At 50.2% G+C, this 26,144-nt stretch overlaps 2 protein-coding genes across 4 annotated transcripts in view; both read left to right on the forward strand.

Moving 5' to 3' along the window:
* The first annotated feature begins 97 nt into the window (after positions 1–97).
* On the forward strand, positions 98–7,595 carry NRN1L (neuritin 1 like). 2 transcript variants are annotated; one of them, XR_007919969.2, is made up of 4 exons: positions 98–425; positions 1,144–1,276; positions 1,414–1,791; positions 7,394–7,595. XR_007919969.2 is itself a non-coding variant. In XM_002711608.5 (3 exons), exons 1-3 carry the CDS (start codon positions 329–331, stop codon positions 1,697–1,699), a joined length of 516 nt encoding a protein of 171 aa, XP_002711654.1. In that variant the 5' UTR covers positions 98–328; the 3' UTR covers positions 1,700–1,806. The 2 variants fall into 2 exon arrangements, 1 of the variants encoding a protein (XP_002711654.1); XM_002711608.5 differs by lacking the exon at positions 7,394–7,595 and having other exon boundaries at positions 1,414–1,806.
* A 512-nt stretch (positions 7,596–8,107) lies between these two features.
* Positions 8,108–26,144, forward strand: part of PSKH1 (protein serine kinase H1) — a 39,699-nt gene continuing 21,662 nt past the window's right edge. Inside the window, exons 1-3 of one of the 2 annotated variants that reach the window (XM_070062628.1) lie at positions 8,135–8,251; positions 9,629–9,777; positions 22,781–23,807. In XM_070062628.1, the coding sequence (XP_069918729.1) occupies positions 22,851–23,807 (957 nt within the window). In that variant the 5' untranslated portion in view covers positions 8,135–8,251; positions 9,629–9,777; positions 22,781–22,850. Of the gene's footprint in view, positions 8,252–9,628; positions 9,778–22,780; positions 23,808–26,144 lie in introns of both variants that reach the window. The other variant, XM_002711626.5, reaches the window with a different exon arrangement.

Here is a 26,144-nt window from a genome sequence, read left to right on the forward strand (position 1 = left end):
GCTCTCTTTCCCTGGAAAACTCTGCCCAGACCAGCCCACCCCAGGGGTCTGGGCACCCTTCTTCATTTGCTCATCTGCCTTCTCAGATCTCTGCCTCTGGGGTAAGGGTCCAAGGGCAAGTCCAACAACAACCTGTGTCCATGAGCACTACTTCTCTCTGGGGTCCTTCCTTGTTGCTTTGCCTTTGTGGGTACTGGAGGCGGAGCCTCTGGCTGGCTAAGGAGCCCCGCCTCTGCTTCCATCCAATCACGTTCCCTGCCTCCGGGGGTTGGGCCGACGGCTTCTCTCTGAGCTGCTAGCTCCAGCACTAGGCTCCCAGCCAGGGACGATGCGCTGCTGCCGACGCTGCTGCTGCTGCTGGTGCTGCTGCCGCCACTGCCGGCGGCCACACCGTGCCCTGAAGCTGTTGCTGTTGCTGCCACTTGGTGAGTGTGGGTGTCCTGGACCTGGCCGGGGCTACAACCCCTCTCACTGAGCCCCTGCCAGACTGGGTAAAGGGGATGTATAGGAGCTGGGGGCACAGTTTTCCTGGTTTATTGCCAGGGTAGAATGGAAGTGTGTGGGTTTCAAGGGAGTGCCACTGGCTTCACGATTGAAAGAGGTACCAACTGAGCTCCAGTTTTGGGAAGAGACCTTGAGATCCCCCAACCCATCTTTTGATAAAGGGAGCCATAGTCTGGTGGCACTCTTAGTCCAGCCTTAGGATCCTTGAGGTCTTCTGTGAGGATCTGACATGGATCCCAGCCCCTCTCCTGCCCACTTTCAGCTGAGACATTAGCTACCTTTGGGCGCAAGGCAGGAGGGCCAAGCAAAGCCCCTGTAGGCAGAGGCCTCTGGACTCCACCCCTCTCCACCTGTTCTGACTCCTTCATTTGGAGCATTCTCACCAAATCTGGGGCTCCAGAAGCTCAGAGGAAGAATCACTCAGTGGGACAGTGTCCCCTGCCCCTTCCATGTATCCCAGTTCTAGTCCCATCTTGAAGGGGGCAAAGATAGATGATCCCCAGATAGGCCCCTGAGTTCCCCCGGGGTGCCCTTTTCAAGCTGAGTCACGTCCCCAGCGTGCTCCCGGTAAACAAGCCCCTGGGGGTTGGATTTCAGTCCTAGCTCACCCTATCAACCATTCTCCACTCCACCTCCCAGTCCTCGTACCTCCCCTAGCAGCAGCCACAGAGGGCCCAAACCGCTGTGACACCATATACCAGGGCTTTGCTGAGTGTCTCATCCGCTTGGGAGACGGCATGGGCCAAGGAGGCGAGCTGGAGACTGTTTGCAGGTACGGGAAGGTGGGAGGAAGCAGGCAGGCGGGTGGCAGCAATCCAACCCACACCACCCGCAGGGTCTGAATCTCTTCCTTCTCATTCAGCACCTTCCTTGTGCCACCTAATCCCCCTAATCCCATTCCATTAACAGATCCTGGAATGACTTCCATGCCTGTGCCTCACAAGTCCTGTCTGGCTGCCCAGAGGAGGCGGCTGCTGTGTGGGAGTCACTACAGCAAGAAGCTCGCCGGGCCCCACACCCAGATAACTTACACACTCTGTGCAGTGCCCCAGTGCGTGTCTGGGAGCACGGTGCAGGCTCGGAGACCAATCAGGAGACCCTGCGGGCGACAGCGCCTATATCCGTCCCAGCCCCAGCACCCCCACTGCTGGCCGCTGCTCTGGCGCTTGCTTGCCTCCTGGGGCCTCTGGCCTAGCTGGTTTGGTCAGGTAGCAGCTCCTGTGCCTGCAGCCCTGCACCAGTGGCCGCTCTCCTGGCTCTCCAGAGTGCGCATGGCTTTCATTAAAGGTATTTATATTTGCACTAAGCTCCTTCCTTTCTCCCAGCTGTGGCCCGCTTGGCTGGGGCGGGGCCCCCAGAGGCTGATCCCCAGCATGGGATGGGCGGACCGAGGGCTGCCACAAGGGACTCAATCTTCCTCCTTATGAAGACTTATTTCCTGGCTGCAGAGCAGAGCTTTCCATTGCATGCAAATCCCATGAGCTCTGGTGGAGACCCAAGATCTGCCGGAATGCAGTCTGTGCCTTCTCAGACTGGCTATGGCAGATAATCCGGCAGGGTCCAGAGGCGGGAGTTCTCAGCCTCACTCCTAGCTCTGCCTACTCCTTCCAGGTGGCCAGGTGAGGTGGCTGAGTGCCCTTGATCTTTGGTTGCCCCTGCTGTTCCACCCTGCTGTCCTGGCTTCTTCCAGTTTGCAGGGTCCTGACCATCTCACTGCCTCTATCCTCTGCTGAGCCCAGATTATGTGCATCGACCCCCTCCTCTGGGGTCATGGTCCATCTGAAGGGGGGCTCTTTCAGTGGGTGGAGAGCCCCTTCTGGAATCCACTTGAAAGCTTCTGCCATGAGATAATGCTGCAGATCCTGGAGTCCCAATGAGAGATCCTCTGCTGTGTGTCCACAAGCTTGTTCTTTGAGAAAATGTGTATGGCGTATGGTGTACCCCGGGAGCAGTGGAGTGAGGTATGGTGTGTGAGGGGCTGTTGTTCATCTGCACATAAACAAAGGCCAAGAATCCACATGGGCAGAACTTGAGGCAGGAGACATCAGAGAGGGGGTAGAGGGAGATGCTGCTTTTGAGCAGTCTACTAGCATCAGGACCCTATTCCAAGCCACTGCTCCAGGACTTGGGTGGGCACTGCCATGGCCTCTTTGCTAACTTCTGTTATCACTTCCTTCAGTTTGTCCTTTGTAGACTGAAAAACTGATGCCTATGTTAAGCTCCTATTCTTGTCTACAAAGCCATACATAAGCCAGCTCTGTCCACATCTGCAGCTCCCCTCTAGCAAGCACGGAGGAGCTGGCTACCTACTGAGGTAGATATCCATAGGGTTTGGGGAGGCTTCAGACAAGCAGCACTCAGCTGGGGAATGATACAAGAACATGAGCTTTACAAGTGGTAGAGGAGAGATGGAGCTAAGTTGGAAAGAGTTTACAGGAGGGCCCCAAAGCAGTCAGCTGGGAAGAAAGGAGCGATGGGAGCCCAGAGTTTGGAAGCCAGGTTTACTCAGCTGAAGCCTATCCTGGGCAGCTGTCACTTCAGGCCAGAGTAAGCCCACTGAGACCCTGGCCTTAGGCTCTAGGGTGATGGTTTCCCCAGAGTCCACCACCCAGGTGTGCAGGAACTTCCTTACTTCCTAAACACCCTTCCATTCTGGCAGCTCAGATGCTTCCAGTAACTCCCTCTCTCTACCCCAACTCCACCTTTGCCTTGTGCTTCATTCACCTGGACTTTTATCCCCACTTCTTTTTTTTTTTTTTTTTTTTTTGGACAGGCAGAGTGGATAGAGAGAGAGACAGAGGGAAAGGTCTTCCTTTTTGCTGTTGGCTCACCCTCCAATGGCCGCCATGGGTGGCGCGCTGCGGCCGGTGCACCGCGCTGATCCGATGGCAGGAGCCAGGTGCTTCTCCTGGTCTCCCATGGGGTGCAGGGCCCAAGCACTTGGGCCATCCTCCACTGCACTCCTGGGCCACAGCAGAGAGCTGGCCTGGAAGAGGGGCAACCGGGACAGAATCCGGCGCCCCGACCGGGACTAGAACCCGGTGTGCCAGCGCCACTAGGTGGAGGATTAGCCTATTGAGCCGCAGCGCCGGCCTATCCCCACTTCTTGTCAACTAATCAGTACCCATCTTTTCGTACCACCTGAAGGAGAAAGTTCAGGAAAAAGCCCTTCCCAGATCTCTCCTCCTTAGGCCACCAGAATTTTCTAGAGGAAACCCTAGACTTCATTTGTTTAGGTCTTTGTACTTCTCATTGTTCAGAATACCTTTCCCCCTTACCTTCTGGTAAATTCCTATTTCTTGCTTACTAACCCTGACTGCAAGCTGAATTAGAAGCCATATCTAGGTCTACACAGCTCCTATCTCAGTACTGATGGTACTGGCTTATTACTGTCTGTGTCCAGGTCACAGTGTCCCACTATGGCCTCCCCAAAGGCAGGACATCTTTGTGTTTCTAGCACCCAACCTAGGGCTGGAGAGAGAGTGTACTGTGGGAGTGTGCAAAATGAAGGAATCTTAGCGCAGCATGAGAAGCAAGAGCTGGGCTGCGAATGACCCCAATGTGGAGAATTTGTCCTCTTGGGGCTGTTATTCAGCCTGGTCATATTGCTGAGGTGGATGGTGCTGGTGTTCCAGACCCCAGAAGTCTTCAAGAGCCAGTTCTGGTCGGTGGACAAGAACAGACTGCTTCCAGGAGCAGGAGCCTGGCTGCTCTCGGCAGCCATCAGGGGGATTACCATTCTCCTGCTGTGACCTACTTTCCCCCCCTGATTTTTGCTCCCTAAGTCCCTACTCTTCTGTGGAGTGAGGGAGCAGGGAGGTTAGGGAGGGGGGAAAGAATCTGCTCTCTGGCCAGGGGCTTAAGGGCTTTGTGTGTTTTATCCTAGAGCTGGAGGAGAGGGGCGGGTGGATAGCCAAGCTGACAGGGCCCTGGACACAGCTGCCGAGGCCACAGCATCATGATGATAGTGTTTCTCACACTTGCGTCTCTGTGGAAAAGGAGTAGCCTGTTCAGGGGAGAGCCTGGGGGCAGGATATCCTGGGCCCAGTGTCCCATGCCCTTAATCTTCACCAAAGGGCCCCACGCTCTTCCCCATAGTCCAGACTAGGCTCAATGAATAGTTTAGTTCATTTGCTGAATTACCTGTAAAATGGGATATGTGTAGATTTTGGAGCAATTTCATATTTTCCAAGAAATCGGTGAGGTCAGGATTATCATTTCCAATAAGAAGGATGAGGCTGGGGCCGTTGCTTTGGTGCAGTGTGTTAAAACTGCTGCCTGGGGCTGATGTTGTGGCACACCGAGTAATGCTGCTGACTGCCATGCTGACTTCCCATATGGGTGCTGGTTCGAATCCTGGCTGTTCCACTTCTGATCCAGCTCCCTGCTAATGTGCCTGGGAAAGCAGAGGAAGATGGCCTGAGTGCTTGGGCTCCTTCAACCATGTGGGAGACCTGGAAGAAGTTCCTGCTTCTGGCTTTCGACTGGCCCAGCCATGGCCGTTGCAACCATTTGCGGGATGAAACAGTAAATGGAGGATTGCTCTTGCTCTCTCTCCCTCTGCCCCACGCCATAACTGTGCATTTAAAATAAATATGTATTAAAAACAAATAAAAACTGCCTGCAGCACTGGCATCCCATATGGGCACCAGTTTTTAGTTCCAGTTGCTCCACTTCTGATCCAGCTCCTTGTTAATGCACCTGGGAAAGCAGTAGAAGATGGCTCAAGTCTTGGGCCCCTGCACCCACGTGGGAGACCTGGAAGAAGTTCCTGGCCCTTGGCTTCACCCCAACCCAGCTGTGGCCATTGCAGCCATTTGGGGCATGAACTAGCAGATGGAAGCTCTGCCTTTCAAGTAAATCTTTTTATTAAGTTTGGGGCCAGTGCTGTGGTGTAGCGGGTAAAGCTGCCACCTGCAGTGCTGGCATCCCATATGGGTGCTAGTTCAAGTCCCGGATGCTCCGCTTCCAATCCAGCTCTCTGCTATGGCCTGGGAAAGCAGAAGATGATTCAAATCCTTGGGCCCCTGCACACGAAAGGGAGACCCAGAAGGTGCTTCAGGCTCCTGGCTTCGGATCAGCCCAGCTCCAACCGTTGTGACCATTTCGGAAGTGAATCAATGGATGGAAGACTTTCTCTCTTTGCCTCTGACTCTCTCTAACTCTGCCTTTCAAATAAATAATTTTTTAAAAAAGTTTGTTTCATTCTTACTAGTTTTTTTTTAAAGATTTATTTATTACTAATTTGGAAGACACTGCAGGTAGCAGCTTTAACCTCTATGCCACAGTGCCAGACCCAATAAATAAATCTTTAAAAAATATGAGTCTGAGGCCAGCGTTGTGCCACAACAGGTTAAACCACTGTTTCAAGTCCTGACTGTTCCATTTTCAATCTAACTCTGCTAATGTGCCTGGAAAAGCAGCATCAGATGGCCCAAGTACTTGGGCCCCTGCCACCCACCGTCAGAGACCCTGATGGAGTTTCTGGCTTCAGCCTGGCCCAGCATAGGCCATTGGGACCATTTGGAAAGTAAACTAGTGGATGGTTTTTCTCTCTCTCAAATCCCATCTGGATCTTTCTTGTTGGTGTCAGGGGCCCAGCCACTTGACACATTACCTGCTGCCTCCCAAGGTGGGTGTTAGCAAGAAGCTGGAATTGGGAGCAGAGCAAGACTTGAATGCACCAAGACTCAAACTCAGGCACTCTGAAACAAGATGCAGACATCCCAGCCAGTCTCTCTCTCTCTCTTTTTATTTATTTATTTATTTATTTTTTACTTACTTGACAGAGTTAGACAGTGAGAGAGAGACAGAAAGGCCTTCCTTCTGTTGGTTCACGTTCCAAATGGCCGCTACGGCTGGAACTATGCTGATCCAAAGCCAGGAGCCAGGTGCTTCCTCTTGGTCGCCCATGTGAATGCAGGGGCCCAAGCACTTGGACCATCCTCCACTGCCCTCCCAGGCCACAGCAGAGAGCTGGACTGGAAGAGGAGCAACCAGGACTAGAACCCGGCACCCATATGGGATGCCGGTGCTGCAGGCGGAGGATTAACCAAGTGAGCCACAGCGCCAGCTCCATCCCAGCCAGTCTTAACCATGGAGGTCAAATACCTGTCTCTGGAAACAATTGTTTTTAAGATTATTTATTTGAAAGGCAGAGTTAGAGCAAGATACAGAGATCTTCCACCTGCTGGTTTATTCTCCAAATGGCCACAACAGCCAGGGCTGGGCCAGGCCTATGTCAGGAGCCAGGAGCTTCATCCAGGTCTCCCATGTGGGTGCAGGGGCCCAAGTACTTGGGCCGTCCTCTGCTGCTTTCCCAGGACATCAGCAGCGAGCTGGATCAGCAGTGGAGCAGCTGGGACTCAACCAGTGCCCATATGGGATGCCGGGGCTATAGGTGGCTGTTCAACATACTGTGCCACAGCACCGGCCCATCTGAAAACAATTTTTAAAGTACTTTTTAAAATGGAATCTTCTGTGAGGTCATACTATATAAGAAAAATGTTTTACTGGTATTATTTTTAGGTTATAGTGTAACATTGGCCTATGTGAGCAAAATATAGTTCCATGTGTGAAGTGCATACTCAATAAAGATCTGTTGGATGAGTGAATGAGATAGAGAAGCTGTATGGAGGTGACAATGCCCATATCACTTCAACATCTATTTTTTTTACCCCTTTGCAATCTGACTTCTATAGAGATGTCATTGTGAATGGTAGCAATTTAAGAATCTGTCTGCACCCTCAGGATACATTTAAATTAAAAAACAGCAAAGTTAATACAAAGGGCCAGGGTTGTGGTGCAGCAGGTTAAGCTGACTGTTGCAATCCTGGTATCCCATATCAGAGTGCTGATGTGGGTCCCCACTGCTCTGCTTCTGACCCAGTTCCCTGCTAATGGCCTGGGAAGGCCACAGATAGCCCAAGTCCTTGGACCCCATCCCCCTCCGTGGGAGATCAGAAGAGTTCCTGGCCGGCTGTGGCAGCCCTTTGGAGAGTGAATCAGAGGATGGAAGATCTCTCTCACTCTTCTCTCCCTCTCCTTTCCCCTGTTGTTGCCTTTCAATTAATAAATTTCTTAAAAAAAATTATGAAATGCATGAAGTCTGTATACCTTAAATAAAAGGTTTCTGGGGGGGGGGGACAAAGACAACAACAAAATATTTTTTTTCTGTCAGTAGTCCCACGACTGACTTCACCAATTCACAAGTTAAACCATTTACAACTCTGCTGTCATGGAGGCCAAATTTAACACATCCGAGGGCTGACATTGTGAATTACAGTTGTAAACAATAGATTTGTTAAACTTCGGTCAATCCTTTGTGGAGTTCCAGAGGCACTTCCAGAAACCCCTGCTTCTCACTAGAGTCCTCTTTCTGCTAAAAAGTCTTCCTTCTTCCCCCAGTCTCTGCTTTTTCTTGCAAAGCCCCTCCCTCAGCCTCCATTCGCTGTACTTTGAGCGACAAACAGACCCTCCCCAGGTAGTAGAAAGCTCGTTCCCGCCCCCTAGGCATTGATTGGCAGGCGCGCTCAAGAGGGCCACCAACCACGAAGCTTAGCCTCCGCAGAGCCCGCCCCCTTCCCGCCCAGCAGGAGGCCGGGGTTTGTTTTGGCATTAGGCGCGCGTTGTGATGACGCCACGACGCTGACGCCCGAGGATGGCGGCAACGGCGGCGGCCGTGGCCGCAGCCCAGGGACGGTCAGCAGAGCCGCCGAGACGCCGAAGAGCCCGCCGCCTGTGCGAGGTGAGGCGGCTCGGCCCAGGGCGACAGCCCGACGGGCGGGAGGGGCTGACGAGCTGCAGCCGCTTCCTGGCGCAGCGGGGCCTGCCCCTGCCCTGTCCGGAGCGCTCGTCCGGTGCCCCTTGCGTCGGGGCCTACCGGGCCAGGCAGGGAGCAGGGCCAGGCGATGTCTCTTGGAGTCTCTGTTGTCCGAGACTGGACTGGCCGCGAATCGTCCTGCAGTCCTGGGTGCCGCGTCGGGCTGGTGGACGTGGTCATCAACACTCCCTGCTGTTCAGCCGGCCCGCGTCCAGCACGGGTCGGGTTGACCTAATCCCGTTGTCCTCACTGCTTCCTCGCGTCTGACCGCCGTTTCACTCTCTACCTTTGTGACAGCGCCGGGGCCGGCAGGGCACTAATTACTTTCTTTAAAAAGGCAGGCCTGAGGCCAGACGGGTCGCTTTCTCTGCAAACCTGTCATCCCTCAGCCTGCAAGGGCAAGCCTAGCCCCCGTGTCCAGTCCCCCTCGGTGAAATTGCTGAAGTGAAAAATCTGAATAAGCCCTTTCCAGCCTAAAACTGGCTCCTTGGTGCCTTTAGGTTAAAGTGCCCGTTTAGGATAAAGGCCAAGCTCCTTAACAAAGCATTCAGGACTCTTCATAATTTGACAGAAGACTTAACACTGTGCTCAGTTTACGTAGTAGTTTATTGTTGGGCCTGTCTTTCAGACCCCTGTGCTTTGCTTTTTTTTTTTTTTTTTAAGATTTATTTTATTTATTTGAAAGATAGTTACAGAGAGAGAGAGGGAGAGAGGGAGAGGTCTTCTGTTCTGCTGGTTCACTCCCAAAATGACTGCAAGGGCCAGAGCTGAGCTGATCCGAAGCCAGGAGCCAGGAGCTTCTTGCTGGTCTCCCACATGGGTGCAGGGGCCCAAGGACTTAGGCCATCTTCTACTGCTTTCCCAGGCCATAGCAGAGAGCTGGATCAGAAGAGGAGCAGCTGGGACTCAAACCGGCGCTCATATGGGATGCTGGCACTGCAGGCCAGGGCTTTTAACCCACTGTGCCACAGCACCCCCCCTCCCTTTAGATATAGATATGCAATTTGCTTAGTTTGTAGACTCTCCACCCCTTTTCATCCACCCGCCATTATGGAAAAGTTGCATCTGTCCATTAAATTCTACCTGTGGTGTCATTCCTTGGAAAAACTACTTGCCTCATGTGTAACCCTTGACTCCTCTTTGTCCATGCTGCTACCTTTTAGTACATCATGTGTTCTGTGTTAGCCTTAACTTCCTTCTGCTTCTGTCTGGCTCTGTGCCTGGTGTAAAGTTTGGGTTTCAGTGATGTTTGCTGAGTAGATTTATGAATGCATACAGATCCAGCTGTGTTGTTGAGCCTAGGAGGTCCAGGGTCTGAGATGAGCACAACAAACGTCTACCTGTGTGGAAGCCCTCCTCAACCTTGAGAGTATAAAGTCTCCTGGAATAGTTTGTTCCACATACACATTCAGAAGCCTCACTCTATGAGATTCTTACTCCAACGATCCCTGGTAGGTATCTGTATTTTGGAAAAAAACCCCAAATGACTTCACTGTGTGCTTCCTGGTTGAAGATCTTTGTCATTGCCTCAGGAAACTGTTGTCCCCTTTGCCCAATGGGAAGGACTAACTGTGCCAGGTGGACTCCTGTTGCAGTTTCTTTGTCCTTACTTAGCAGAGGCAGTCAAGTTTGGTGACTAGAAACATGGGTTTTGGGGGCTTGTTTGTGGCATAGTGGCTTAGGCTGCTGCCCTGCTGCTCCACTTCCAATCCAGCTCCCTGTTATTGTACCTTGGAAAGCAGCAGAAGATGGCCCAAGTACTTGGGCCTCTGCCACCCATGTGGTAGACCCGGATGGAATTCCAGGCTCCTGACTTTGGCTTTGCCTAGCCCTTGCCTTTGTGGCTATTTTGAGAGTGGACCTGGAGCCGGCGCCATGGTGCAGTAGGTTACTCTGCCTGTGGCGCTGGCATCCCATATGGGCACTGGTTCTAGTCCCGGCTGCTCTTCTTCCCATCCAACTCTCTGCTGTGGCCAGGGAAAGCAGTGAAAGATGGCCCAAGTCCTTGGGCCCCTGGACCCGCGTGGGAGACTGGGAGGAAGCACCTGGCTCCTGGCTTCAGATTGGTGCAGCTATGGCCATTGCGGCCAGTTGGGGAGTGAACCAGAGTGAACCTCTCTCTGGCCTTACCTCTCTCTGTAACTCTGCCTTTCAAAAGGAAAACCTTTCTCTCTGTCTCCCTCTCACTATCTTTAACTCTGCCTCTCAAGTAAATAAATAAAATCTTAAAATAAAAGAGAGAGAGTGGGCCAGCAGCTGGAAGATCTGTCTGTCTCTCTCTGTAACTTTGTCTTTTAAATAAATAAATACCTAAAAAAATCTTTTTGATTCCTAGTTTTCTAATTCCAAAGTAGAAACTGTTATACCCATTTTACATGATTGCCTAAATAAGATTCTTAGCAAAGGAGTGGGAGTTTGACACAGCTGTTAAGTCACTGCTTGGGATCCTACATCCCATGTCCAGGTGCCTAGTTCCAGTCCAGAGTATTCGGTTTCTGATCTGGCTTCCTGCTAATGTGCACCTTGGGAGGCAGAAGGTGGTTGGTCAGGTACTTGTGGTAGGAATTGGTAGGAACTAATGGCTGGTCTCTTGTCATAAGATCTCAATAAGCTTGTTTGCCCTTCAGACTGTGCTGTGTATAGGAAGCCACCTCGTGTTATGTGATTTCCTTGAGGTCATTTCTGGTCATCAGAGAAAACTCTGGCAACACTGCTTCTCATCAGGGTAGATGCAATTGGCCATTCCCCTGGAATGCTGACTCACTACAGGGTGGGTTTGCTGAATAAACACATTGTCTAGGTCTAATTGCAGTTGTCTGCCTGTTAAGTTGTATAAATGAGCTAGAGAAAGTGCAGCCTTGAGGAAACCAGTTTGCCTCTGACTCCAAGGTACGGTTGCTGCTTCCTTCATGTTAGCTTGGCACCTGGAACGGAATGCCCCTGCAGATGCTAGTGCTTGTGGACTCTCAGATGGATGCTGTGGTTTTCTGTCAGTCTCAGGTTTATAGTTAAATGAGTGGGACTTTGCCCTTCAGTTTTACTCTCTAAGTGTGAGCATGTTATATAGCATGTTGATGCTCTCCAGAGCTTCCCAGCTGTGTGATGGAAACAGAGTATCGGGATAGCTGAGAACAGCTATCTCCATTGACCCCAGAGTGTTATACAATGATATCATTCTCTGTTTATCTTGGTACATAGAGAAAAATTTGAGAAGTACAGCCCTGGCAAAAGGTAATTAATTCTTGTTGAGAGTAGGGGAAGTCTTATTTATTTGAACTCCCTTTCCTCCCAGAAATATTACTCAATGAGCATTAAACTGGTTTGTGTTGGCTAAGTCATTACTGAGCTAATTTTTGGTACAGTTGTTTGTTACCATAGTGTCTGAAATGATACTAAGGTAGAAAAATGTGATGTTTCCATTTGCTGGGCAAAAATTTCCTCAAAGGAATGCCTTCCAGACTATTAGCATTGGAGTGACCTCTCAGGGTATTTTAAGAATACTGGATTGGGGTGGGGGAGCAGGTTAAGCCACCACTCAGGATGTCCCACCCACATCCCATATGGGAGCACCGGTACAACTTTGCTTCAGATCTGGTTTCCTGTTAATGTGCCAGGGAAGCAGAGAAGGATGGCGCAAGTATTTGAGTTCCTGCCACTCATATGGGAGACCTGGATGGAGTTCTTGGCTCCTGGCTTTGGCCTGGCCAAATGCAGGCATTTGAGGAGTGAACCAGTGGATGGAACTTCTCTTTTTCTGTTACTCTGCCTTTAAAATCAATCAATCAATCAATCTTTTTTAAAAAGGAATAATGGATCAAAGGACTCTTGCTATGTAACTATCTGGGCCATAATTTCCTTGGGAACAGAGACTATGGCTGCCTTCATTTTTTTTTTTTAAGACTTATTTATTTATTTATTTATTTCAAAGAGTTACAGAGAAAGAGGAGGGGGGTGGAGAAAGAGAGAGAGTTCCATGAGTTCCATCCGCTGGTTCATTCCCCAGTTGGCCTCAGTGGCCAGAGCTGAGCTGATGCAGGATCCAGGAGCTTCTTCCAGGTCTTCCATATGGGTGCAGGGGCCCAAGGACTTGGGCCATCTTCTGCTGCTTTCCCAGGCCATAGCAGAAAGGTGGATCGGAAGAGGAGCAGCCAGGACTAGAACTAGCATCCATATGGGATGCTGGCACTGCAGGCTGGGGCTTTAACCTGCTGCACTACAGCGTTGGCCCCGGCTGCCTTCATTTTGTCTGTTACAGTGCCTGGCAGAGTTCCTGGCCCACAGCAAGAGCTCAGTAAATATTTGTGAATTGAACATTGGGAATTTGTTGTTTTTGTCTTTTTTTTTTTTTTTTTTTTTTTGACAGAGTTAGACAGTGAGAGAGAGAGAGAAAGGTCTTCCTTCCGTTGGTTCACCCCCCAAATGGCTGCTATGGCTGGTGTGCTGTGCCAATCCGAAGCCAGGAGCCAGGGACTTCCTCCTGGTCTCCCATGCGGGTGCAGGGCCCAAGCACTTGGGATATCCTCCACTTCCTTCCCGGGCCACAGCAGAGAGCTAGACTGGAAGAGGAGCAGCCTGGACAGAATCCGGTGCCCCAACCGGGACTAGAACCCGGGGTGCCAGCACTGCAGGCAGAGGATTAGCTGGAGGATTAGCCAAGTGAGCCATGGCGTTGGCCTTTCTTTTAGTTTTTAAAAATATTATTTATTCATTTACTTATTTATTTGAAAGACAGAGTTACAGAGAAGAAAAGAGAGAAATAAGAGTTCTTCCATCCTTTGGTTCACTCCCCCAAATGACCGCAATGGCACAATGGACAGGCCTGGTCCAGGCCGAAGCCAGGAGCCAAGAGTTTCATCTAGGTCTCCTACATGGGTAGATGGGCCCAAGGACTTGAGCCATCTTCCACTGCTTTCCCAGGCACACTAGCAGGGACTGGATTGGAAGTGTAGCATCTGAGCCTCGAACCAGCACCCATATAAGATGCCAGCATCATAGGTGGTGGCTTAACCAACGGTACCACAACACTAGCCCCAACATTGGGAATTTGTAAGGAGAGCTCCAGGTATATTGCTAGGATCTGTACTTCATGTATGTATGTATATATCTATTTTTAAAGATTTGCTTTAAAGACAAGTTACAGAGAGAAGGATAGACAAAGAAAGAGATCTTTCACTTGGTTAACTCCTCAAATGGCTGCAATGGCCAGGGCTGGGCCAGGACACAGCCAGGAGCTTCATCCCAGTCTCCTACCTGGGTGGCAGGGGCCCAAGTACTTGGACCATCTCTGCTGCTTTCCCAGGCACATTAGCAGGAAGCGGTATTGGAAAGAGAACAGCCAGGATTTTTTTTTTTTTTTTTTTTTTTTTTACAGGCAGAGTGGACTGTGAGAGAGAGAGACAGAGAGAAAGGTCTTCCTTTTCTGTTGGTTCACCCCCCAATGGCCGCTGTGGCTGGCACGCTGCGGCCGGCGCACCGCTGCCGACACACTGCACTGAGCCAAAGCCAGGAGCCAGGTGCTTCTCCTGGTCTCCTATGGGGTGCAGGGCCCAAGCACTTGGGCCATCCTCTACTGCACTCGTGGGCCACAGCAGAGAGCTGGACTGGAAGAGGAGCAACCAGGACAGAATCCGGCACCCCGACTGGGACTAGAACCTGGTGTGCCAGCGCCGCAGGCGGAGGATTAGCCTAGTGAGCCGCGGCGCTGGCCAGGATTTTTTTTTTTAGATTTATTTATTTATTTGAAAGAGTTATGCAGCAGGGCAGGGGTGGGGGTGAGGGAGGAAGGGAGAGAGGGAGAGAGAGGGAGGTCTTCCATCCTCTGGTTCACTCCCCAGTTGGCTGCAACAGCCGGAGCTGGGCTGATTCAAAACCAGGAGCCACGGCCGGCGCCGTGGCTCAATAGGCTAATCCTCCACCTTGCGGCGCCGGCACACCGGGTTCTAGTCCCGGTCAGGGCGCCGGATTCTGTCCCGGTTGCCCCTCTTCCAGGCCAGCTCTCTGCTATGGCCAGGGAGTGCAGTGGAGGATGGCCCAGGTGCTTGGGCCCTGCACCCCATGGGAGACCAGGAAAAGCACCTGGATCCTGGCTCCTGCCATCGGATCAGCGCGGTGCGCCGGCTGCAGCGGCGGCCATTGGAGGGTGAACCAACGGCAAAAGGAAGACCTTTCTCTCTGTGTCTCTCTCTCTCACTGTCCACTCTGCCTGTCAAAAAAAAAAAAAAAAAAAAAAAACCAGGAGCCAGGAGCTTCTTCCAAATCTCACACATGGGTACAGGGCCCCAAGGACTTGAACCATCTTCTACTGCTTTCCCAAGCCATAGCAGAGAGCTGGATTGGAAGTGGAGCAGTGGGGCTCAAACTGGCGCCCATATGGGATGCTGGCACTGCAGGTGTCGGCTTTACCCACTACACTACAGTACTGGCCCCAGCCAGGGCTCTTAACAACCCCATAGAAGATGCTGGCCTTAGGATCTGTATTTCTGATGGTGTTTAAGGGCAGCAGGATGGGATGTCTTAGATGGAGTTGGGGTTATGTTACAGTGAGGAGGACACAGCAAACCTTTGAACTTTTCTTCTTCTCTCAGCCCTAAGACAGAGGTCTCAGCCAACCACTACCCTGTAATGTGAAATAAAGAGTGAATAATGCACAAATGTCTTCAGACTCAAGTACTGTGATAATTCATGGGAGACCTAGAGGAGGCTCCTGGCTTCAGCTAGGCCCAGCCCTGGCCATTGTAGCCATCTGGGAGTGAACCAACAGATGGTGAAGACCCCCCCCCCCCTTTGTTTCTGTAACTCTGACTTTAAAATAAATAAATAGATCTTTAAAACAATTTTTGGTGTATAATCCTCCAGCTTTTTTTCTTATGCATGTATCTCTTCAATACATAATTTGTCAAAATAACTTAAAATGTAATATATGATGGTGGTTTTAAAATACAGTATGGGCAGGCATTGTACATTATGTAAAGACACTGCTTGGAATGCACACATCCCATATCAGAGTGCAGGCTCAAGTCCTGGCTACCCTTGCTTCTGATCCAGCTTCTTGCTAATGTGCCTGGGTAGGCAACAGGTGATAGTAAAATACTTGGTTTCCTGCCACCCATGTGGGAGACCTAGATGGAGTTCTGACTCCTGGCTTTGGCCTGACTCAGCCTCAGCTATTGTGGACATTTAGGAAATGAATCAGCAGATGGAATCTCTTTCTCTCCCTCCCTGTCCTTCTGCCTTTCAAATACATAAGTAAATAAATAAATAAATATTTAAAAATAAATAAAATACAGCAATAGTACAGAAATATGTGAACTTCTGAGAAGTAAAGTTCCCCCTTCCTTCTGTCTGTCTCCTTCATGTTCCCATACTCAAAAAGAAAATCACTATTAACAGTTGCTCTTTTGCCCTTCCAGGATATTTTTCTCTATATACATGTCTGTAATGTTCTTAAATCCCTAATTAGAGGTATGTTCTACATACTCTTCTTAAACTGATAAATCATGAACATGGGCCCTGGTACATATCCACTCAGTAGAATTGCTCACTGACTTGTGTTTTTCTTTCCTTGTTAATATGTTTGGATCACTGCAGTCTTTTAACAGCTGCAGAGCATTCCATTGTGTGAATATATCCTTACTGTCATTCATGCCAAGTCTCTTACTAAAGTGGTGTTCAGTTTTTCATTATTATGAAGATTGCTGCTATAAACTTTCTTGTGCAAATATATCTTTGTTTTTTTATGAATGTATCTTTGTATACTTGTAGAAGTAGTTTTGTAGTATTATTTCTGAAAACAATTTCTGGGTGAGTTTCTCTGTTACAGGAAAGCACAGTAGTATGGTTCCTATGTAGCTATAGAGACCCTTGTTCAGGTTGTTGTTGTTGTTGTTTTTTTTTTAAGATTTATTTATTTATTTGAAAGAGTTATACAGAGAGAGGAGAAGCAGAGAGAGAGAGAGAGAGAGAGAGAGAGAGAGGTCTTCCATCCATCCACTGGTTCACTCCCTAATTGGCCACAATGACTGGAGCTGCACCAATCCGGAGCCAGGAGCTTCTTCCAGGTCTCCCACTCGGGTGCAGGGGCCCAAGCACTTGGGCCATCTTCTACTGCTTTCCCAGGCCATAGCAGAAAGGTGGATCAGAAGAGGAGCAGCTGAGACTAGAACCGGTGCTCATATGGGATGCCGGCACTTCAGGCCAGGGCATTAACCTGCTGCGCCACAGCGCTGGCCCCAGGGATTTTGTCTAAAGTGACAAGGTTTGTTTTGCCTGGGATCTCTACTTGTCTCATGATGGTTTACAGTTACTTATTTCTAGGATTACTGGGAAGTTCTTGCCTACTTCATTTCGGTGAACTGTCTTTCAAAACACAGGGGCAGAGTACAGAGATCTTTGCAGGCTGAAGATTGTGAAATTTGCTATGGAGAAACATCTCGGGGGCTGCTTTTAGAGAGGGTCAGGTGCACAGACTTGGCTCTGTGCTCTGGAAATTGTGTCCAGATCCAGGGACCCTGCCTCCTGGGGCCCTAGCCTTCCCCACAGATGGGTTTAGGTCTTGCAATTTGTGGACAGACTTGCTTTGGAGTTCAGATAGCACTCGGTAAAACCCAAACAGGCTTCCTTCCTTGTCACAACACTTGTACAGGTGCCCAAAGACTGTAACTCCAGTATAATCACTGATCTGGCTTCTTTCTACTCCTTGAAAATTTCTCAGGTTCTGAAATTGTTGGCATGCAGTAAATAGAAATCCAAGAGCCATATTGTGATTAATTTATTGTCAAAAAATGTTGAATGCTTACTGTGAGCTCAGTGTTTTGCTAGATAGCAATGGGGTTGTGGAAACCTGAGGAATAGCCTTTTTGTCAAGGAGCTGACCACTGTAGAGGTCAAAGGCAATCTAGAGTAGGGCAGTGAGCAGCATGACCTAGTAATTGGAATGAAATTTTCTGAAGATGGGTTCTTCAGACATGTTCAGCAAAGTTTGCTTGGTTCTTTAGCTCAAGGGGATAGGAAGGATTGAGCCCTTGACCTGGGGAAACAGCTCTTTTCTGTGTGTCAGAGGGAGTCTTGGATGAGGAACCAGGAGGTTTGGATCCATGCTTGACCACCACTGTCTTTTTTTTTTTTTTTTTTTTAAGATTTATGTATTTATTTGAAAAGCAGAGTTACAGAGAGTGAGAGAGATATCTTCCATGTGCTGATTCACTCCTCAAATGGCTGGAATGGCTGGAGCTGGGCCAATCTGAAATCAGGAGCCTCTTCTGGGTCTCCCATGTGGGTGCCAGGGGTCCAAGAACTTGGGGCCATCTTTTGCTTTCCCAGGTGCATTAGCAGGGAGCTGGATGGAAAGTGGAGCAGCCAGGACTCAAACTGGCGACAGAATGGGTTGCTGGCATTGTAGCCTTTAGCTGCCATGCCACAGCGCCAGCCCATGACCACCACTGTCTTGAGTGGCTTTAGACAAGTCTCTCTACCTCTTTTGGCCCGTTGTTTCTGTAGAGTGTCAGTGAGGACATCCTGCTAAGTGTTCATGCCCACTGCCAAACTGCCAGAAGTGCTTGGGTTCCTTGAGGAGTGCTTTTGGATCAGGCTTGCTTGCTTACTTTCCTTTCTTCCTTTTTTTTTTTTTAATATTTCATTTAAAAAATTATTTATCTGAGAGGCAGAATTACAGAGAGGGAGAGACAGAGAGGCAGGTATTCCATCTGCTGTTTCACTCCCCAAATGGGCGCAACTGCCCTAGCTAGCCAATCCAAAGCCAGGAGCCAGGAACTTCTGGGTCTCCCATGCAGGTGCAGGGACCCAACCATTTGGGCCATCATTAGCAGAGAGCTGTCTCAGAAGAGGGGCAGCCAGGACATGAACCAGTTCCCTATCTGACTACTTTCTGTAGGGTGTATTAGGGTTGGTGATTATTAAAACTGGTGTAGGATGACCCTCCTGGGAGGTCTTGTACTGAGGCTTTCTGGCTCATCCTGGACACCAGGCTGGATACAGGAGAAGGCTCTGCCTTCTTTCCTAGGAGTTTTTATTAACTTCTTCCTTTCCCTATATCTGTACTTTCCCCTAACCAGTGTGGGGGAGAATTTAACAGATGTGATTGGAGTAGGAAGTAGCTATGATCACCTGGGGGCTAGTGCCGTATCCCTTAGTCCTCTGAGCTAACAGCACCCTTTCTCTTCCCCTTACAATCTGTAGATAGACTACCAGCCTTAGCATCTCTCCAGAAAGTTTCTAATTGGAATGAATGTGAGAGAAACTATTTCACAGAAAGAAGGAAGAAAGGTCAGAGAGGGAAAATTCCTTGGCTTTCTTACTGCTGACTTTCAATCCCTGTGCAGGCTTTATTTGTTTAAAGTGAAAAATCAGGGCTTTTCTTTTGTAAACCTTAGTTTTGCTCACCAGGACCAGACTAGGTGTGCACATTTAAACAAAAAGAGCCAGTGCATATGTTTGGAGACAACTGTTTATTTTATGTGGATCTAGGATTCTTTATATATATATATATATTTATTTATTTGAAAGGCAGAGTTACAGAGAGGCAGAAGCAGAGAGAGATACAGACAGAGAGACAGAGGTCTTCTGTCTGCTGGTTCTCTCCCAGATGGCCACAATAGTTAGAGCTGCACCAATCCAAAGTGAAGAGCCAGGAGCTTCTCCTGCATCTACCACACAGGTGCAGGGCCCCAAGGAATTGGGCCATCTGCTTTCCCAGACCATAGCAAAGAGCTGGATTGGAAGTGGAGCTGCCAGGACTTGAACCAGTGTCCATATGGGATGCAGGCACTGCAGGTGACAGTTTTACCCACTACACCACAGTGCTGGCCCCTGAATCTAGGATTCTGTCTCCTTAAGCAGAAGTCACTTTCGCATGGCTATGCCTGGTTATCCATGTAGTTTGTTTTCCTGCTAAGTGAGAGCTGGTGTTGCTTATCCAGTGGTCCTGGGGTTTGGGAATCAGGAGCGCAAGGGTTCTGCCTCAGGAATACTGGCCCAAGAATTGTCTTGTTCCTGAGCTTTAGCTTTTTCCTGTTGAGGATTTATATTTTTTTCTGAGGGAAGAAATGCTTGCAGAATTCCAAAGTCCATAGTTCTAATCTTGGGTTTCTGAAAAAAGGAACCTTATTTTAAATGATTTTGTTTAAACATTTTCTAAGTTGCCATGTGGAACCATATGTGGGACCTCCTGGGCATTTGAGTGAGAACAGGAGCAAATTCTCAAGAGCTGGGTCTGGCGCTGTGTTGCAGCGAGTTAAGTAGCCACTTGCGGTGTCAGCATCCCATATGGGCACCAGTTCAAGTCCCAGCTGTTCAAGTTCTGATCCAGCTCTCTGTTATGACCTGGAAAAGTAGTAGAAGATGGTCTAAGTCCTTGAGCCCCTGCAACCATGTGAGAGACCTAGGAGAAGCTCCTGGCTCCTGGCTTTGGATCAGCCCAGCTCCAGCCGTTGCAGCATTTGGGTAGTGAACCAACAGATGGAAGACCTCTCTTTCTGTCTCTGCCTCTGCCTCTCTAACTCTGCCCTTCAAATAAATTAATAAATCTTAAAAAAAAAAAAAATCCTGAAGAGCCTTGTATTGTTGTTGGTAGAGGAATCTTTGCCTCTCATGTAAAGAAAGAGAAATGTCATTCTGCTAAGAATCATACTGACATATAGATTAAATCTTGAACCTTTGGCCGGCGCCGCGGCTCACTTGGCTAATCCTCTGCCTGTGGCGCCAGCACCCCGGGTTCTAGACCCGGTTGGGGTGCCGGATTCTGTCCCGGTTGCTCCTCTTCCAGTCCAGCTCTCTGCTGTGGCCCGGGAAGGCAGTGGAGGATGGCCCAAGTGCTTGGGCCCTGCACCCGCATGGGAGACCAGGAGAAGCACCTGGCTCCTGGCTTCGGATTGGCGAGCATGCCGGCTGCAGCGGCCATTTGGGGAGTGAACCAACAGAAGGAAGACCTTTCTCTCTGTCTCTCTCCCTCTCACTGTCCAACTCTGCCTGTCAAAAAACAAAAACAAAACAAACAAACAAAAAAACCAAAAACTTGAACTTTTAATCTGTGGTCTCCAAATTCCTCTTTATCTGGTAGGTTTATAATCAAGGTCTTGCATATATTTCAGTGAGGAGCTGGTTCCTTGAAAAAGTTAGTCATACTGGTCACCATTTTTTTTGTTTGTTTTATACTTTTAATTTTTTAAAAGATTTATTTATTTATTTGAAAGGCAGAGTTACAGAGAGGCAGAGCGAGGCAAGGAGGGGAGAGAGATCTTCCATTTACTGGTTCACTCTCCAAATGGCCACAATTGCTAGAGCTGGGCCCATTTAAAGCCAGGAGTCAGAAGCTTTTTCTGGATCTCCCACATGGGCATAGGGGATACTTCTACTGCCTTTCCAGGCCATAGCAGAGAGCTGGATCAGAAGTGGAGCATCCAGGACTTGAACTGGTGCCCATATGGGATGCTGGCACTGTTGATGGCAGCTTTACATGCTATGCCACAGCACTGACCTCTACCATTCTCTCTCTCTCTCTCTCTCTCTCTCTCTCTCTAAGACTTTTTTCTTTTACTTGAAAGTCACAGTTATACAGAGGAGAGGCAGAGAGAGAGTGAGAGAGAGAGGTCCTCCATCCGCTAATTCACTCCCCTAGATGGTCGCAATGGTTGGAGCTGTGCCAATCCAGAACCAGGAGCCAGGAGCCTCCTCCAGGCCTCCCACATGGGTGCAGGGGCCCAAGGACTTGGGCCATCCTCCACTGCCCTCCTAGGCCACAGCAAAGAGCTGGATCAGAAGTGGAACAGCCGGGACCCGAACTGGCGCCTACGTGGTATGCTGGCACTGCATGCGGCGGCTTCACCTACTACGCCACAGTGCCAGCCCCTACCATGCTCTTTTGAAGTGACCTGTTTTTATGCTTTTCATTTTGCCTGAGTTTATTGACCCATGTTTTGCTTTTTTTTTTTTTCTTCAAGATTTTATTTATTTATTTGAGAGGCAGTTACAGACAGAGAGAGGGAGAGACAGAAAGGTCTTCCATCTTCTGGTTCACTCCCCAAATGGCCACAATGGCCTGAGCTGGGTCGATCTGAAGTCAGGAGCCAGGAGCCTCCTCCAGGTCCCTCATGTGGGCACAATCACTTGCGCCTCCTCTACTGCTTTCCCATAAGCAGAGAGCTGTATTAGAAGAAGAGTAGCCAGGACATGAACTGGCACCTTAGGCAGAGGGTTAGCCCAGTACGCCATAGTGCCAGCCCCAGCCTTTTTTTTTTTTTTTTTTTTGATGTGTTATAATATAACCTACTTTGGACCGTGTCTTACTTATTCCTGTATCCCTAGCACCTAATAGATGTCCAAATAAATGTTTGACCTGAATTGATCATTTCACTCCTAATTTTATGTGTCACAATTAGTAAGATCTGTTTTCTCAGTTCTCTTCTTCAACCCATGGAGTCCTTGGACAGACTTAGTGAAGGGTAGTCTAGGTAGAAAGGCAGTAGTGACCTCTGGAAAGCAGTAACTTCCACATTTCATGCTGCTTAAGGCTCCAGCTCTCTAAGGTGTTAATCGTCCAGACATCTCTATCTGAGAAGCAAGTGGGAAGGGCTCTTGGATGAGGATCCCAAGGAAGCAGGGTGCCCTGATCTTCATCCTGAACCCCATCTGGATAGAACTTCTAGTGTCTTCCCTCAGCTCAAGACCCGACCCCCTCTGCCTCTTGAATGAGGGCCTGGCTTCTTTTGCAGCTGTCTGGAGGCAGTGTGCCGAGGCACTGATTCCAGCCAGCTCTGTGCTTCTTGTGGGAGTTCAGCAGTGTGGTGAGCAGGGGAAGTGAGAGACCCTGAAACAGGGTGTTAAACTGCCACGGTGAAGATAGTGCTTTAGCCAAGTAGTGGAAGCCACCCGGGAGAATGAGGTTAGGGCAGAGACCCAAGTGGTGGTTTGTGACTGTTGCAAAGGAGGCTAGAAGCCTGGGAGAGTCATCTGTGAGGGAGGCCTTCAGGGAAGCTGCTTTCTAAGCCCTGGGGAGGAGTGGTATTGGAGAGCAGGCCTCCAACACTCCACACCCCCGTTTCAGAAACGATGAGTCAGAGTAATAAGGGAAATGATTTTGACATTTACAAAACATGGGACTTCAGCTAGGGTGAAGGACCCAGGCAGAGTAGAGAGGGAGGCGGTGCATGTTCCCTCCTCTCAGAGTTGAAAAACAGTGTGAAGACTGAGACCAGGGAGATGTGAGTCAAGACCATAGAGCACAGATCTAACCTTTGAACTTGGCCCTCCAGTGAACCTGTGTTCTGAGTGCTCAGGGGCCAAAGTCATCCTCCTCCTTTTCAGGGACTCATGTTAGAGTCAAGTCTTTAATCCCAATCAAATATGGTTATGAGGGCCAAAGCAGATGGATCCAGTGAGGATGGCTGGTATCTCCTCAGGAGTGTCCAGTGTTCTGACTTGCCCTCTCTTCTCTTTGCATAGGTATAGACGGGGCACTGCCTAGAGAGCAGGTCCTGCCAGCCTTGCTGGAGAGGATGCCCGCATATCCGTGATGGGCTGTGGGACAAGCAAGGTCCTTCCTGAGCCGCCCAAGGATGTCCAACTGGATCTGGTCAAGAAAGTGGAGCCCTTCAGTGGCACTAAGAATGATGTCTACAAGCACTTCATCACAGAGGTAGACAGTGTTGGCCCTCTCAAAGCTGGATTCCCAGCAGCCAGTCAGTATGCACACCCCTGCCCCAGCGCCCCCACTACTGGCCACACAGAGCCTCCTTCAGAACCACCTCGCAGAGCCAGAGTTGCTAAGTACCGGGCTAAGTTTGACCCACGTGTGACAGCCAAATATGACATCAAAGCCCTGATTGGCCGAGGCAGCTTCAGTCGAGTGGTACGTGTGGAGCACCGGGCAACCCGGCAGCCATATGCCATCAAGATGATTGAGACCAAGTACCGGGAGGGCCGGGAAGTGTGTGAGTCTGAGCTGCGTGTGCTGCGCCGAGTGCGCCATGCTAATATCATCCAGCTGGTGGAGGTGTTTGAGACACAGGAGCGTGTGTACATGGTGATGGAGCTGGCTACTGGAGGTGAGCTCTTTGACCGCATCATTGCCAAGGGTTCCTTCACTGAGCGTGACGCCACCAGGGTACTGCAGATGGTGCTGGATGGTGTCCGCTATCTGCATGCCCTGGGCATCACACACCGAGACCTCAAGCCTGAGAATCTGCTCTACTACCACCCAGGCACTGACTCCAAGATCATCATTACTGACTTTGGTCTGGCCAGTGCCCGCAAGAAGGGCGATGACTGCCTGATGAAGACCACCTGTGGCACACCTGAGTACATTGCCCCCGAGGTCCTGGTCCGCAAGCCCTACACCAACTCAGTGGACATGTGGGCGCTTGGCGTCATCGCTTACATCCTCCTGAGTGGCACCATGCCCTTTGAAGATGACAACCGCACCCGGCTGTACCGGCAGATCCTCAGGGGCAAGTACAGTTACTTGGGGGAGGTGAGTCTGTCCTGCCCTGTCGTAGGGGTGTTGGGAGGCTCCTGGCGGGGAAGCACATCCTGCAGCTCTCCCTCAGAAGGATGTTCTCTGGCAGCCATGTCCTGAGGGCCAGGTCGCTGATGGAAAAATGCAAAGCAGAATGAACAGATGTCTTGTTTGGGTTCCCTCAAAAGTGAGCCCTGACGTGAGGACTTGGAAGCAGATAGTTTACTTGGGATGAGTTCCAGTGACTACAGGTGAGGGAATGAGGAAAGTGAGTCAGGAAAGAGCCCGTGGGGACTGCCACCCCGAGCCACTGGAACGCAGTCCTGCCTGGGATTTCGTAAACAGTCACATGGAAGGGGCTTGAGAAGGGCAGAAAAACTGGTTTGTTTTTTTTTTTTTTTTGATCCACTGCCTCCTGTTCCTCATGGTTTGAGGTTTTCTTTGGGGGCACTAAATCCCCGAGATTTCTGGGCTGTCCTTAATGACAAGTAGTACAAGAAAGCCCTCAGACAGGAAAGCAGAGAAATACAGGTCCAGCAGTGGGAAGTTGTCACCAGCACTGGCACCTGCAGGTGAGCTCAGGGTGTCCTACGAGGGTGGGGCACAACCTCCCCAGCATCTGTTCCGGGGCCCAGGCAAGCTAGGCTGAAGGTGCCCCGTCTTGAGGAACAGCTGCTGCTTATCTCTAACTAGTTTTGCCAGGCAACAGTGAGACCCCCATTGTGTCCAGATCATCTGATTTTTTTTTAAGATTTATTTATTTTGGTGCCTGCACTGTGGCATAGTGGGCTAAGCCTTCTCCTGTGGTGCCAGTGTCCCATATGGGTGCCAGTTTGAATTCTGGCTGCTCCACTTTTTTTTTGTTTGTTTGTTTGTTTGTTTTTGTTTTTGACAGGCAGAGTGGACAGTGAGAGAGAGAGACAGAGAGAAAGGTCTTCCTTTTGCCGTTGATTCACCCTCCAATGGCCGCCGTGGCCGGCGCGCTATGGCCGGCACACCGCACTGATCCGAAGGCAGGAGCCAGGTACTTCTCCTGGTCTCCCATGGGGTGCAGGGCCCAAGCACTTGGGCCATCCTCCACTGCACTCCCGGGCCATAGCAGAGAGCTGGCCTGGAAGAGGGGCAACCGGGACAGAATCCGGTGCCCCGACTGGGACTAGAACCTGGTGTGCCGGCGCCGCAAGGAGGAGGATTAGCCTAGTGAGCCACGGCGCCGGCTTTGCTCCACTTTTTTTTTTTTTAAAGATGTATTTATTAGGCCGGCGCCGCGGCTCACTAGGCTAATCCTCCACCTAGCGGCGCCGGCACACCGGGTTCTAGTCCCGGTTGGGGCGCCAGATTCTGTCCCGGTTGCCCCTCTTCCAGGCCAGCTCTCTGCTGTGGCCCGGGAGTGCAGTGGAGGATGGCCCAGGTGCTTGGGCCCTGCACCCCATGGGAGACCAGGAAAAGCACCTGGCTCCTGGCTCCTGCCATCGGATCAGCGCGGTGCGCCGGCCGCGGTGCGCCGGCCGCAGCGCGCCGGCCGCGGCGGCCATTGGAGGGTGAACCAACGGCAAAAAGGAAGACCTTTCTCTCTGTCTCTCTCTCTCACTGTCCACTCTGCCTGTCAAAAATAAAAAATAAATTAAAAATAAATAAATAAATAAAAAAGTTCTTTAAAAAAAAAAAAGATTTATTTATTTATTTGAAAGGCAGAGGCAGAAAGAGAGAGAGGTCTTCCATCCGCTGGTTCACTCCTCAGTGACTGCACTGGCTGGAGCTGCGCCGATCTGAAGCCAGGACCCAAGAGCTTCTTCCAGATCTCCCACGTGAGTGCCAGGGCTCAAACAGGCCATTTTCTACTGCTTTCCCAGGCCATATCAGAGAGCTGGATCAGAACTGGAGCAGCCAGGACTCAAACAGGCACCCATATGGGATGCCGCCCGGCACTGGAGGCAGTGTCTTTACCTGCTACCCCACAGCACTGGCTCCTGCTCTACTTCTGATTTAGCTCTCTGCTGTGGCTTAGGAAGGCATTGGAGGTTGGCTCAGGTGCTTGGGCCCCTGAACCCGCCAGGGAGACCCGTAGGAAGCTCCTAGATCCTGGATTCAGATCAGCCCAGCTCCAGCTGTTGGTGGCCTTTTGGGAAGTGAACCAGTGCATAGAGGACCTTTCTCTCTGTCTGTCCCTCCCTCCCCCTCTCCCTCCCCCCCCTCGCTGGCTTTCAAATAAATAATAAAAATATTTAATAATAAAAATAGGTTTATTGGGGCTGATGTTGTGGCGTAGCGGGTAAAGCCTCTGCCTGCAGTGCCAGCATCCCATATGGATGCTGGTTTGAGTCCCGGCTGCTCCACTTCCAATCCATCTCT

Source organism: Oryctolagus cuniculus, chromosome 18 (genome assembly GCF_964237555.1).
Source record: "Oryctolagus cuniculus chromosome 18, mOryCun1.1, whole genome shotgun sequence".
NCBI classification, from domain to species: Eukaryota; Metazoa; Chordata; class Mammalia; order Lagomorpha; family Leporidae; genus Oryctolagus; species Oryctolagus cuniculus.

Excerpts from the sequence above, each read along its gene's own strand:
- NRN1L (XM_002711608.5), top strand. The coding sequence starts at position 329 with ATGCGCTGCTGCCGACGCTGCTGCTGCTGCTGGTGCTGCTGCCGCCAC. Across the intron at positions 426-1,143 it reads GTTGCTGTTGCTGCCACTTG|TCCTCGTACCTCCCCTAGCA; the intron begins GTGAGTGTGGGT and ends TCCACCTCCCAG. Across the intron at positions 1,277-1,413 it reads GAGCTGGAGACTGTTTGCAG|ATCCTGGAATGACTTCCATG; the intron begins GTACGGGAAGGT and ends TTCCATTAACAG.